Below are 14,715 nucleotides of genomic sequence, written 5' to 3' on the forward strand. Positions count from 1 at the left end.
AACTAACACCCAGTACAGCATTAACCACTATAACCTTCCCTGAACCTAGAATGAATTGTGAACACATTTACACCTCCTTAAAAAGGATTTAATCCTTAAAACAGAAGTATTAAATTGATGACCTTTTTACAAAATATACAATTATTTGATATTGATTGCCCACAACTAAAATAATTAGGGTTTAGTAAATGAAGGCATGCAATAAACACATATATTTATTTTATTTATTTAGAGTAATTTTTTTTATAGAAATGGGTAAGCACAGTTGTAAATTCATTAAAAGTTAACTACTAATTGTGAAAAGAGGGTGATTATCTTAATCAGTCCTAAAGTGGTTTTCATAGTAAGTCCTAAAATGTAGAACTGATATGATAGAAAGATCACTCCTGTATATTCATATCATCAAGACAAAAAATAACTATGCAACCAAAAGCTATGGAATATGATTGCTAGCCATTTACTGGTGCTACTGCACTAACTTTTTGGGACTTGTTTATAAAATTTTTTCCAAATGTTATAAAGAATTATTTGAATATAACTTAGATTTAGTGTTTGTTGAAGTCTTATCTTTTGGCAGACCATTTAGTATTTACTCTCTTGTGATTTTTTTTTTTTTTGCAATTATGTAAGAAATACATGTTCATTCTAATTTTCAAGTCTCTACCTCTCTCTCTATTGGACCAAGTAAGCACTTAACATTTCAGAATATACCACACTGTCTTCAGTGTATATCAAACTAAGCCTAGATTATACGCAGCAAGAGAACACTGACCATGTCCTTTTATTTCTCATCAACTGTAATCCTAGATCATAATACAGTACTCGGCAAAAGGTGGTCTTTCAATAAATATTCAATGATGTTCAGTATATTTATAATTTGCACAACTTTTTTTTTAACCTTTACCACTATAACGTAAATATTTCATGCCAGTATTGATGAAGCTACATTTAACTCCCCTTTGTGGCTATATATAAATAGCATAATCAACAGTGGACACTACAGTTAATAGTTTCTCATCATTACAAACAATAGGACAATGAATATATATAAATACATAAACTTAAGGATACATAAGTATATACATGCATGTATCCACAGCATTTTAATTAAAAGGTCATTTAAAAGTTTTTGCATTTATCTCCACATTGCTTTAAACTATTGTATGTATAAGTTTTATATATATGAAAGTTAATATGATAACACTTTTTAATTTTGTATTTTTGTTTGTTAACACACAATAGAAATTGTAATAAAATTACATGTTCCTAAGTACAGAAAGCCAGGGGAAAAAATCTTACCATTCTTGCTGACATCCAGTTCCCTGAGATTAATGAGATTTGCAATAGATGCTGGTAATGTTGTTAAATCATTGTCTGGCAAACTCAGTTTGTGTAGAGACTGACAGTTAAAAAGTTGCTATTGAAACAAGAGAAGAAAGGATTTTGATTATTTAAGTTTCCCTAAATATTTCATTTATTAACCTTTAAACAAATAAATATTATTAGTGTGGTTAAACTGAATGAATTATACTTACATAAATACCAGAAAAGATCTCTTATTGTTTCATGCTATTATGGATCTGAACACAATTGAACTACTTAATCATTTACATCCTCTTACTTCTGCCCCAAGCAAAATGCACTCAGTAAGAATAACTATATGTTGTATTCTTTGTTAAAGTAGTAAAAAATAAGTGGCTATTAAATATGGCAAACTTTGGAACTTGTATTTCAGGCACCCTTATTCCAAAATGAAAATTTACATAAATTAAACCCAAATATGTACAATTGACTTAGAAGGACTGAAAATATTTAATTCTGATTTGGGAGGACAAAAAAAATAAAGGAACAAATACATTCCTATGCTAAAATCACAATAACAAAATGTATTTAAAATAAAATATATTTAACCAAAAGTGTTGGTAAATGGGTCACTTCTACATTCCATACCAAAAAACTGTATGGAGCACAGAGAATTTTTAGGGCAATGAAAATACTCTGTATGATACCAAGTCATGGATACATTTCATTATACATTTGTCCAGACTCATATAATGTACAACACCAAGCGTGAACCATACTATAAACTATGTACTTTGGGTGATGATAATTTTTCAACATAGGTTCATCAATTTCAATATAAGTACCACTCTGACAGAGATGTTGACAATGGGGAAGCTATGCATGTGTGGGGATAGTGTAGGTATATGAGAAATCTCAATTTTGCTATGAATCTGAAACTGTTTCTAAAAAGCAAAGTGTTTAGAAAACCAAACAAAAAACTGTTTATCAGGATGACTCTGAATAAGCCCTTTTTAAGAAGAGCATTCTTCCAAAAACTGAAAGAAGTGTAAGTGATTCAGTTATCTGCACTATCACAGCAAACCTCTCTCTTTTCTACTCAATCACCAGGCTGAGACCCTAATAGTGCTTATTACAGAAAGGGACTAATCTTAGACTTCCAAGTTCTCCAGAACAACCTAAGTAAATTACTTTCTAAAGAACAATATATAAGGAAACAGTAATTACAAAGCACCTTATTACAACCTAGGGAAGTAATTCATAAGTATGCAACCCACAATCTTTAATATTTTACCCACAGCCATATATAGATTTCTTTATAAGACAACCCTGGATGGCACTGGCTTTCCAAATGCTTTTACTACTAGCCACCAAAGGAAAAGTCTTTTTCAAAGCACTGCCACCCAGTATGTATACACACAGACACAGAAACTTAACACATATATTTCATGCAGCAATGGATATATGCAACACACTGTACTTTCCGTTCTGTTTCAGTTAGGGTCGCCAGATGAAATACAGGATGCCTGATTAAATTTGGATTTCAGATAAAAAATGAATAATTTTTTAAAAATATTTTATTTATTTATATGACAGAGAGAGCACAAGCAGGGGGAGCGGGAGAGGGAGAAGCAGGCTCCCCACTGAGCAGGGGGGGAGGCTTGATCCCAGGATTCTGGGATCATGACCTGAGCTGAAGGCAGGTACTTAACCAACTGAGCCACCCAGGTGCCCCAATAATGAGTAATTTTTAGTAGAAGTATGTCCTATTTACTGCATAAAACACACTTATACTAAAAAAATATTCATTATTCATCTAAAAATTATAATTTAACTGGATGTTCTCTATTTTTATTTTCTAAATCCACCAGGGCAAATAATAGTTCATTTTTTGGAAATGCCACACATATATTTATGAGCCATGAACACATCTCCATCCAGTTTTGATAAACACTACTGTATGAGTAGTAAAACATTCTAACAAATTACAACTACTGCACAAACTGAGAGTTGCTGGAGGGGAGATGGGTGGGGATAGGCTAAATGGGTGACGGGTATTAAGGAAGGAACTTCTCATGTTGAGCACTGGATATTATACGTAAGTGATGAATCACTAAATTCTACTCCTGAAACCAGTAGTACACTAGATGTATTACATGAAACCAGTATTACACTAGATGTTAACTAACTAGAATTTAAATAAAAATTTGGGAGAAAAAAAAAAGGTACTGCAGCTTTTCCATAATAAATAAGAAAATGAACTGAGAATGAAGAAGGATTTTTAAGGAAAAAAAAAGTAGCCACTGAAAAATTTTAGCAAAGGAACTGATAATGTGAGGATATTTCATGGCAACAAAACAACTTTCCTCCTTCTAGTTTTTCTTAGATTTCAGAAATGTTACATCCTCCAAAACCTTTCCAAACCAACTGAAATGGGGCAAACAGAATACTACCTCTAAAAACCTGCTTAATAATAAAATTATTAGGTGCCAACCAAAAGGACAATTTATTCTTCTCAATTACAATAATGTAGACCAATGTCTTACGAAAACTAGAAAAAGAAAACATGAATTTCAATTTTTGTCTAGCTAAATCTATTATTGGCTGCAGAAATCGTGTAGTCTTACCAAACATATTTAATGTCCATAAAAAGTGGACATTAAATATAAAATTTTAACTTACTTGCTCACTCAAGCAATTAGCTTGAAGAAACAAAGATTAAAATTCTATTTTAAAAAATTCTGGGGGTGCCTGGTAGTGCAGCTGGTTAAGCATCTGACTCTCTTGGTTTTGGCTCAGGTCCGGATCTTAGGGTTGTGAGATCGAGCCCTCTGTAGGGCTCCACGCTCAGCACAGACAGTACCTGAGATTCTTTCACGCTCTCCCTCTGCCCCTCTTCTGCTCACATGCTCTCTCACTCTCAAACAAATCTTTAAAAAAATTTTTTTGATTCTGTTGTACACCACAAGATAAAATTAAACCAAAAAAAAAAAAAAAAGGAAACAATGGAAACACAAATATATTGGCAGCATTATGGCAACAGTGGGGATATCAAAATTTCTTGCATAAAAATAACCAAAGACAATTCTTTAAAGACAGTATTAACATACCTTTGGAAGCTCTTCAATCTGATTAGCATCTAAATAGAGCTCCTCCAAAGTTTTCTCAAAAGTAAAAATCTCTTTGGGAACCTGTTCCAAACTGCAATGAGAATAATCAAGAGTAGTGACAGTCTCCTCTTCCCCTCGTAGACAACGACATGGTACCAACCGCACAAACAAACTTCGTTTTGTAGTCATTTTTAGACACTGCAATATTCAAATAAAAATAAATTTAGTTAAAACATACATATTATAACCAAAAATTTTTCAAAAAAAATAATTAAAATTCCTTTATCACAATCTATATATCAAAGATAAGTACCTCCTTCTTTATACTCATCCAATGGAATACATTTAAACATTGTTTTACTGTCAAAATTTATATAAATTTATATATACTGAATTTCAAATGAAACTCAAGTACTTCTATACTTTAAAAAATGATATTAAATACCTATTTATATGCTTCTATAAGAATCATGCTTTATGAGTCTTGCTTACTCTAAACTAGAAAAACCCTAATGCAACAAAGATATTTCTTTAATATCTGGGTAAGAGCTATTTTTTAATTAAGAATTTGGGGGCGCCTGGGTTGCTCAGTTGGTTAAGCATCTGCCTTTGCTCGCTCAGGTCATGACAGAGCCCCATGTTGGGCTCCCTACTCAGCAGGGGATCTGCTTGTCCCTCTCCTTCTGCTCCCCCTTTTCATATTCTCTTTCTCTCTCTCAAATAAATAAATTTATATATATATATATATATTAAAAAAAAAAAGAATTTAACTATACCCAGTTTTGAGTAGGTAGTAGAATTGCAAAGATATTTTCAGGTCTCCGTTAATGAGCCATCAGAATCATCACCCCTTTAACTTTCCAAGGCTCTTCCACATCAAAATTTTAATACATGCTAAGGGTATTTTGTTTCAATTAAATATTGGTCTTTTAATTTTTCTGAAGAGCTTATAGGTCCTATATTTGTGTAAGGTTACACATTAGAGAATAAACTTGCTTCAATAAAGTACATACAGACTTCACTGTTTCAAATTAAATGGGAGAAAGGTTTAATTCTGAATTAGTGAAAATTCTCCAGGCTAATTTTAACCTATCCATAGGTTAATTCCAACTAGTCTAAGAATATATTACCAAAGAAAAGCCTACTTCAATAAATAAGAATGACTGCTAATCAGTTAACAACTCTTTGTAAAATATAAATCCTTGCCTTAATCACAAGACAAGTAGAGTAACAATACTTCTAACCAGGACCAAGACTATGTTGAAGCCAGTGAGGGAAACTGCCTCAAGCACAAAATAGAAGGAAGCACCAAAAAACTCAGTAATCAAATATTTTAATGCATTATTTTTAAAATTAAAATCACTGAAAAATAATCTGTTTATGAACAAAATGACTAATTCTTAAATAAAGACAGGATTGGTATTACCAATTTTTTTCTTTTGCCTCAGGCTTCAATATGGCTCTGCAAGGCACTGCTACCAACTTCTATTTCAAATTATATGATATTCTTAAGGTGTTTGACAACTAAGTATTTCCCTTGCAATCTTTTTAAAAATAAGACTATTCTTAGTCAATCAGCATGTGCCAGGCGCTGTGCTAAGTTTTTTAGATAAAATACATGTATATTCTCATTTCATCCTCGTATATCTAAGACATGTACTATTATCCCTATTTTTCCATAAAGAAACTGATTCTGTGCTCTTACTGCATTATACTACTTCTCAATACATAAGGATATACTTGAACTCAGGTTCTCAAAATGATCAAAATATCAATAGGCCTTTTAGGCACTTCTTTAGGGTTTACAAAATTAAAACACTGAAGTGGTTCAGAACGCACTACTCCAAAGTATGGTACCTTCACATACCGAATACTTTCAACTGAAAGAATGTGAGAAAACAGCAGAAGCAGGAGGTCATGCTGGCCTCCCCTTTTACTTCTCCACTGAAATAGGTCATAAAATCCTCATGTGAGATGTGCCTTCCTTATATCTGGGGAGGAAAAGAACACCCCAATCTCTCAAGAATGGAGAAGAATCCTAATAAATGGGCTTTACTAAACTTCCCCCAGTTTACTACACTTAACTCATACTCTGACCTATCGTATCTGTACAAGTCTACACTCTTCATCAAATCTAGCATAAATATGCTAAGTTTTAATGGTTTCTTTACATCCTTACCCCTCATAAAGGCTCCTGTGCTTCTTAAAATTTATCTGAAATAAATTTGCATGCTTTCTCCTGTTAAACTGTTTTTGTCACGTTAGTCTTCAGACCCAGCCAAAGACCCTAAAAAGGTCAAGGAAAAATCCTTCCTTCCCTACACTACGACGTCAAACATAAAAGTTTCTACATAAAATCTTTGTCTTACGGGAATATAACACATAACATGGTGATTTCAGTTAATAGTAATAATATTGTACCACATATTTGAAAATTGCTAAAAGAGGAGATCTTAAAAGTTCTCATTCCAAGAAAAACAATTTCAAACTACATACGGTGATGGATGTTAATTAGATTTATTGTTGTGGACACTTAGCAATACATACATATACTGAATCATCATTATGTTGTACTCCTGACCTAATATAATGTGTATGGCCATTGTACTTCAACAAAAACAAAAAAACTTCGTCAACAAAGAAATATCCAAAAAAGTTTACTGAACGTTAATTAGTAATCCTTATTTATATGTAAGTGTGTTTTACTTATAAGAATACACAGTTTTGTTGATCTAATAAGAATTTCATTGCTAAGGGGGAATTTAGCTTATCCGTGTGTATTTGAGATGCCCAAAATAAAAGATTCCAAAAATGAATATGAAATTTCTTGCTCAAGAGATTCTAAGATTTCAACGTCAAGAGATTCTAAGATTTCAACTGATGATGGGTTAAGAGGACACTTAAAAACATCCAATATGGTAGCCACTAGACATGTGCCCATTTTAATTAAACCACTTTTAACTTAAAATTCAATTTAGATCAAATAAAATTAAACATCTAGTTTCTCACTCTAAGCCCATTTTAAAAGCTCAACAGCACCATGTGTGCTAGTGGCTACAATACTTAGTAAGAGAAGACAGAGAACTTTTCTATCGGTACAAAAAGTTCTGTGGGACGGTGTTGGTTCGATGTCTGAAAATATTCTGGTTCATCAAATTATAAACATTGTATGCTTATATTTATATGACAGTACCCAAGAACTTGAAAGATACGGCCTAAAAATTCCTGAATCAAAATGGATTTGGGAGTATAATTACTAGCTGAGAATAAAGGGCATGGAATGTTTACTACCAAATATACGTAATTTAGAAGAGTGTATTTGTTTTAGATGTTATCATCTGTGCAGCACACTTGAAGCATAAGGCAATTTACAAGACAGAGTAATTGTTAATAAAGCTAAGATAACCTCCAAGGTTTTTTTTTGTAGTGATAACCATAAACACATCATGTTGCAAACAGATGGTCAGAAATTGTAAAACTTCTCAGAAGAGACAATGAATTCAGAAAAGGAAATTAGATACTCTAGCAAACAGTTTACATCTTAAGTAAAAATTTCCTGTTGACAGAGGCTATGAAGAGAACAGTTCAGATCTTTGATTAAATTCAGTGGGCCCCAAGCCAATATAAAAATGGACCCTAATTTAGCAGACTAAAACTGCTGATTGATAAGAAAGGAGGGGGAACTTGATTATTGAGGGTACAGGAGGAAAATACCGTATGAAAGAGAAATAAATGCATAATAACAACCAAAGAGATCCTCCGTTACACAATTTTATACGGAAGTAAACCAAAGGAAGCCTGGCCTGTTCTCAAAAGGAAGTGATCAACATGGGGAATGTTCATTAGAATTTTACTGTTATGATTAAGTAAGAGCCACTTTATTAACCAGACTTAACACGGGAGACATAAAAATATTGTTATAAAATGGAGAAAGAGAAGTCAACTAAGAAAAAAAAGGCATAACATTAAGCCAGACACTTTCTAAAAAAAAGAAATTAAAGCTACTTACCACTGGGTTGAATTTATCTCCCTGATGTTTCTTAATTGAGCCAACATTCTGTGGAAACCAAAATAAAGAAACAAAATTAACAATAAAAATAGATCTTTATGACTTTAAGCGATCATCTCTTTTAAATTCTTATTTGCCTCAAAATGTAAATTATAATTCTCAAAAACTCACTACTGTAAACACACAAATATGCTAACTTCTAAATACATAGCTAGCTTCTTAACCAGTCACTGGATTGTTTTTAATATATTCATAAGCTATGGTGAACCCTCATCTAGATCAAATAATACCCACCTAACATTAAAACCCCATTTATTTGAACCTACTGAGAAATAATAAAGTTCTTCCAAGCAGATAAATTCAAATCACCAATTATATTTAAATTTAGTAGTTTTTTAAAAAAGATTTTATTTATTTATTTGAGAGAGAGCAAGTCAGAGCGAGCAGGCTGAGGGAGAAAGATAGAGGGAGAGAGAATCTGAAGCAGACTCTGTGCTGAGCGTAAGGTCCGACTTGGGGCTCAATCTCATGACTGCAAGATCATGACCTGAGCCAAAACCAGGAGTCTGATGGTTAACCAACTGAGCCACCCAGGCCCCCTAAATTTCATAGTTTCGGATGGTTCTGTGAAGCAGACAACGGTAACGGCTGATCAGATTCTATTCTTCCCTTTATGGAAATTTTACTTTCTCTGGGGCGGTAATGGACCCAGCTAAATATCCAGAATTGAAAGGCTCAAGGGGTTGGAGGACACAGTTGAGATCAGTGACATATTAAGTCTGCTTTGGGGATGGAATGGGGTTGGTTATGGGCAAACATTTGTTTTCCTTATCCAGGGATAGATGTAAACATGTTTACTGCTGCAACAACAATCCTATGACCATAAGTCAACAAGTGTGAGTATTAAAAAACAACTAATAAGGCTGACAAAGTAGAAAAACAAAACAAGTTGGGGATCTCTAAAAGCACTGCTGAGCAACTGGACCAATGTTAACTGCTGCCTTCTTCTGGATTTCTTGGTATGTAAGAAAACTAAATTCCCCATTTATTTAAACCATCGTGAAGTTTTCTGTACCTACAGACATATTACAAAGTGGAATTTACGTACTACATATTACAAAGTGAAACAGCCTAAACCCAAAACAGTAACATTAATAAAAAGTATACACATCATAATCTTTTTATTAAAAATTTCGGTAATATTAATAAATATTAATATTAATACTTCAAAATTTTACAATTACCCTAAATTTATTGGGTTATTTTTCTCTTTGCCAAATGGTTTCAGTACTACTGAGTTGTTTAACCTTCCCCACAAATTCTACATATAATACATGCCACAAAAAATACCTGTGCATATAGCAAACAGAGATGGTCATGAAATTATTCAACATACTCCTACATAAGTAATAATCTGGTAGAATGGAATTGCCAATAGGCTGAAACAGAACATGGCAATGGAAGAGCAGGTTGGAGAGAAGAGATATGTGAAAACTGTATTTAGAAATGGTAGTTTAAAATACCTGAAAGATGTCCTAGCAGGATCTTTGGTAGGCAGCTGAATATGGGCATTCAGAGATGTGGGGACAGATCTAAGCTGAGGATAAAAATTTGCAAGTCATCTGTTTAGAGATGTTAGTTAAAGCAATGAAATTACATGAAAGCATGAAGAGCATGAGCATAGACACAAAAGAGAATAGGTTCAATGATTAAACCCTGGGATAATACAAAAATACAAAATATAAAATTAAGAGGTCAGAAAATAAGGATAGAACCAAAAAGGACACTGAAAAGAAACAGTCAGTGAGTCAAGAAAAGAAAATGATACTGTAAAAATAAAGTGAAAATGTTTCAAGGAGGAAGAAGTTATCAACTATGTTAATAAGAATTTGGAATTACCACTATGTAGCAAAGGTCATTGACTATGACCTTGTTAACAAGGTCATTTAATGTGGAGTGGTAGAAACAAAACAAAACAATTCAAGAATACAGATAATTCAGGTAGTTCAGCTATAAAAGACATTAGAAAAATAGAGCAGTAGCAAGAGTAGAATATGAATCAGGAGTCACAACATCTGATCTGTAAACAGATAGGAATAATCGAGTTAGCAGAGTCCACTGGTAAATTTTTATGAAGAGATTTGGGCAACAATTCATAGACTGTCCTAGCAAGATGTCCCACCAATAAAAAAGCTGTACATGAGGAGGAAAACAAAAAACATACCTTGGGTGCAATGGTTTAACTAGCCAAATAAAACTCACAAAGGGTATTTCTCAAAAATACAGGTTACTGTGCCTTCTTTCTAGAGATTCTTTTTTTCCCCAAGATTTTATTTGTTTGTTTGTTTATTTATTTGAGAGAGTAAGCAAGCGAGTGAGTGTGAGAGTGGGGGGAAGAGCAGAAGGAGAGGACCAGCAGGCTCCACCCTGAGCATGGAGCCTAACTTAGGGCTTGATCTCACGATCCAGAGATCACGACCTGAGCCAAAATCCAGAGTTGGATGCTTAACCAATTGAGCCACCCAGGTGCCCCTCTGGAGATTCTTATTTTAGAGATTAGATATAAAACTCAAGATTCTCTATCTTAAAGTGCAGATGTAATTCTTTTTGTCCAACATTCTCAACAATCATCAATACATGGTCGATCTTATTCTATTTATGCTCAAACCACCACCTTTTCTCCCTCCCAATTCTCTACTATTATTTTGACAAACTCTCAGCTTGGGTATTACTGTAACAAGTGAAAAGTGAAGTCACTATAAAGGTTTTTAAAAATATAGTATGTTACAGGGCACCTGGGTGGCTCAGATGGTTAAATATCTGCGTTTGGCTCAAGGCATGACCTCCTGGTCCTGCGATGGAGCCCAGCATTGGGCTCCCAGCTCAGTCGGGAGTCTGCTTCTCCCTCTCCCTCTGCCTGCCTCTCTTTGTTTTTGTGTCTCAAATAAATAAATAAATAAATAAATAAATAAATAAATAAATGAAACAACTATAAAAACACAGTATATTTCCCTATCGATCTAAAAATACAGTATATTTTCCTATCAGTATGATATACCCAAGTAGATTTGAGAGAAATTTTAATGTTGAAGCAATCTTTCTATATGAGTTCAAGAGTTAAAACGTACAACAAAGGTTCCTCAGGCATGCCCACAGCTATTAGTTGACACTCAGTGGTTGTTTAAGGTCATTTTAGTTTAATCATGTCTATCACAATGTCTGTTAATCTATATTTGGTATACCTGTCCTTAGTACTGAGTTATTTAATGGACCCTATTAACCCATTACAGGTAGGTACATGAATAGTAAACAATGAAAATACTGATATGCCAAAAAAATAAGAATAGAAAGGTAAGAAATTTATACAACAAAAAAATTATAAATGCTATGTAAGAGCATGTGATCCTGAAGGGCAAAAATCAGCAACGGAATGTATAAAATGTGCTATGCCTACAACATATACAGCAACAAACAGCTAAGTTCCACACTAAGGGCTATAAGACTAACAACAATGTCTGAACCCTACTGGCCTGATTCTAATCCAGTAGAAAGCTGAGACTTTCTCCAACATTGGCACTACTAACCCAACTTTCGAATAAAGTAGTAGACATACATATTCAAGTTACTAAAGCGTGACACATTTGCAGAAATTTCCATTTTTACATTTCTACAAATTACTTACATGATGAAATAGATTCTTATAGTTTGGAAACTGTAAACATCTCTGTGACTAACAGCAATGACAATGGTGAATGCAAGTGGCAAGAGTGGGCACCCTTGTATCGTTCCTGATCTTAAAAGAAAGGCTTTCAGCCTTTTTTTTTTTTTTAAAGATTTTATTTATTTATTTGACACAGAGAAAGAGAGCACAAGCAGGCGGAGCAGCAGACAGAGGGAGAGGGAGAAGCAGGCTCTCTAATGAACAGGGAGCCCAATGTGGGGCTCAATCCCAGGGCCCTGGGATCAAGACCCAAGCCAAAGGCAGACGCTTAACTAAGCCACCCAGGCGCCCCAGGCTTTCAGCTTTGCACCACTGAGTAGGATGTTAGCTATGGGCTTGTCAAATATGGCTTTTATTACATTGACATATGTTCCTTCTATACCCACTTTCTTGAGAATTTTTATCATAACTGGATATTGAACTTTTGTCAAATGCTTTTTCCACATTTACCAAGATGATTATATGATTTTTATCCTTCATTTTGTTAATGCAATATATCATGCTGACTGATTTAAGGATGTTGAACCATCCTTGAATCCCTGGAATAAATCTCACTTGATCATGATACATGATTCTTTTAATGCACTACTGAATTCAGTTTGCTAATATTTTGTTCAGGAATTTTTCATCCATGTTTATCAGGAATATAGCTGTGTAATTTTCTTTTCTTGTGGCATCTTTGTCTGGTTTTGCTCTCAAGGTAGTGAAAGCCTCATAAAGTAAGTTCGCAAGACTTCCCTCCTCTTCTATTTTTTTGGAAGAGTTTAAAAAGGATAAGTATTAAGTCTTCTTTGAATATTCACCAGTGAAGCTATCTAGTCCTAGCCAGAGCAATTAGGCAAGAAAAACAAGTAAAAGGCATTCAAGCTGCAAAGGAAAAAGTAAAACTGTCACTATTTATAGATGACAATAGTATATATAGAAAACTCTAAAGGCTGTAAGACATTAATGAAGGAAATTCAAGACACAAATAAATGAAAAGCTATTCCATACTCATGAACTGAAAGAATCAATACAGTAAAATGTCTATACTACCCAAAGCAATCTAAAGATTCAATACAATCCCTATCAAAATTCCAATACCACTTTTCAAAAAAAATATGGTCAATTAATTTACAGCAAAGGAGCCAAGGATACACAAGGGGTAAAGGACAGTCCCTTCAATGAATGATAGTAGGAAAACTAAAGTCACAGGCAAAAGAACGAAAACTCGACCGCTATCTTATATCATACATAAAAATTAACTCAAAATGGATTAAAGAGGGGCGCCTGGGTGGCACAGCGGTTAAGCGTCTGCCTTCCGCTCAGGGCGTGATCCCGGCTTTGCGGGATCGAGTCCCACATCAGGCTCTTCCGCTATGAGCCTGCTTCTTCCTCTCCCACTCCCCCTGCTTGTGTTCCCTCTCTCGCTGGCTGTCTCTCTCTGTCGAATAAATAAATAAAATCTTTAAAAAAAAATGGATTAAAGAGATGAACCTGGGGTGCCTGGGTGGCTCGGTCAGTTAAGGGTCCAACTCTTGATTTCAGCTCAGGTTATGATCTCAGGGCCATGAGATTGAGCCCCATGTCATGCTCTGCACTCAGCAGAGTACGCTTGTCCCTCTCTGTCCCCCAGCTTGTGTGTGCTCTCTCTCGCAAATAAATAAAATCTTAAAAAAAAAAAAAAAGGTGAACCTAAGACCTAAAACCATAAAATTCATACAAGAAAACACAGGTAGGTAAGATTCTTTACGTAGGTCTTGGCAATGATTTTTGAATCTGACACCAAAAGCAAAAGTAAGTTAAGCAGGACTACATCATACTAAATAAGCCTCTGGTACAGCAAAAGAAACCATCAATAGAAGGAAAATGTAACCTACAGAATGGGAGAAAATATATACAAGTCATAAGGGACTAATATTCAAAATACATAAAGAACATTTACAACTTAATGACAAAAAAATCCAATTAAAAAAATGGGTGGAAGATCTAAATAGACACTTTTCCAAAAAAAAAAAAAAAAAAAACCATACAGATGGCCAACAGATGAAAGGATGCTCAACATCACTAATCATCAGGGAAATGCAAATCAAAACAATGAGATATCACATCTCATATTTTAGAATGGCTATTATCAAAAAGAAGAGAAATAACAAGTATTGGTGAATATGTGGAGAAAAGGGAACCCCTCTGTACTTTTAGTGAGAATGTAAATTGGTGCAGCCACTATGTAAAACAATATGGAGGTTCCCCTCTCCCCCCCCAAAAAAAATCCAGCCATATGATCCAGCAATTCCATTTGTGGGTGTTTATCTGAAGAAAACAAAAACACTAACCAATAAAGATATATGTACCTCCATGTTCACTGCAGTGCACACACACACAAATATGATTCAGTCATAAAAAGAATGAGATCTTGCCATCTGCAACAACTTGGATGGATGGATATTAGGCTAAGTTAAATAAGTCAGACAGAGAATGACAAATACCATTTTATTTTTCTTATACGTGGAATCTAAAAACAAACCAAAAAGCCTCCTAGATATAGAAAACAGATTGGTGGCTGCCAGAAGCATGGGGTGGGGTAGGGGGGA

General features: G+C 34.2%; 1 protein-coding gene across 13 annotated transcripts in view; it reads right to left on the minus strand.

The window, feature by feature from the left end:
- Nucleotides 1-14,715, minus strand: part of ERBIN (erbb2 interacting protein) — a 125,524-nt gene that overhangs the window by 73,825 nt on the left and 36,984 nt on the right. For 12 of the 13 annotated variants that reach the window (XM_087862117.1, XM_045794248.2, XM_045794247.2 and 9 more), the window contains 3 exons: nt 8,422-8,469; nt 4,413-4,610; nt 1,300-1,417 (listed from right to left, as the gene is read on the minus strand). In XM_087862117.1, coding sequence (XP_087718243.1) covers nt 1,300-1,417; nt 4,413-4,601 — 307 coding nt within the window. In that variant the 5' untranslated portion in view covers nt 4,602-4,610; nt 8,422-8,469. Of the gene's footprint in view, nt 1-1,299; nt 1,418-4,412; nt 4,611-8,421; nt 8,470-9,944; nt 10,019-14,715 lie in introns of all 13 variants that reach the window. The other variant, XM_087862115.1, reaches the window with a different exon arrangement.

Source organism: Ursus americanus, chromosome 5 (assembly GCF_024610735.1).
Source record: "Ursus americanus isolate L20-20 chromosome 5, mUrsAme1.1.p, whole genome shotgun sequence".
Taxonomy (NCBI): domain Eukaryota; kingdom Metazoa; phylum Chordata; class Mammalia; order Carnivora; family Ursidae; genus Ursus; species Ursus americanus.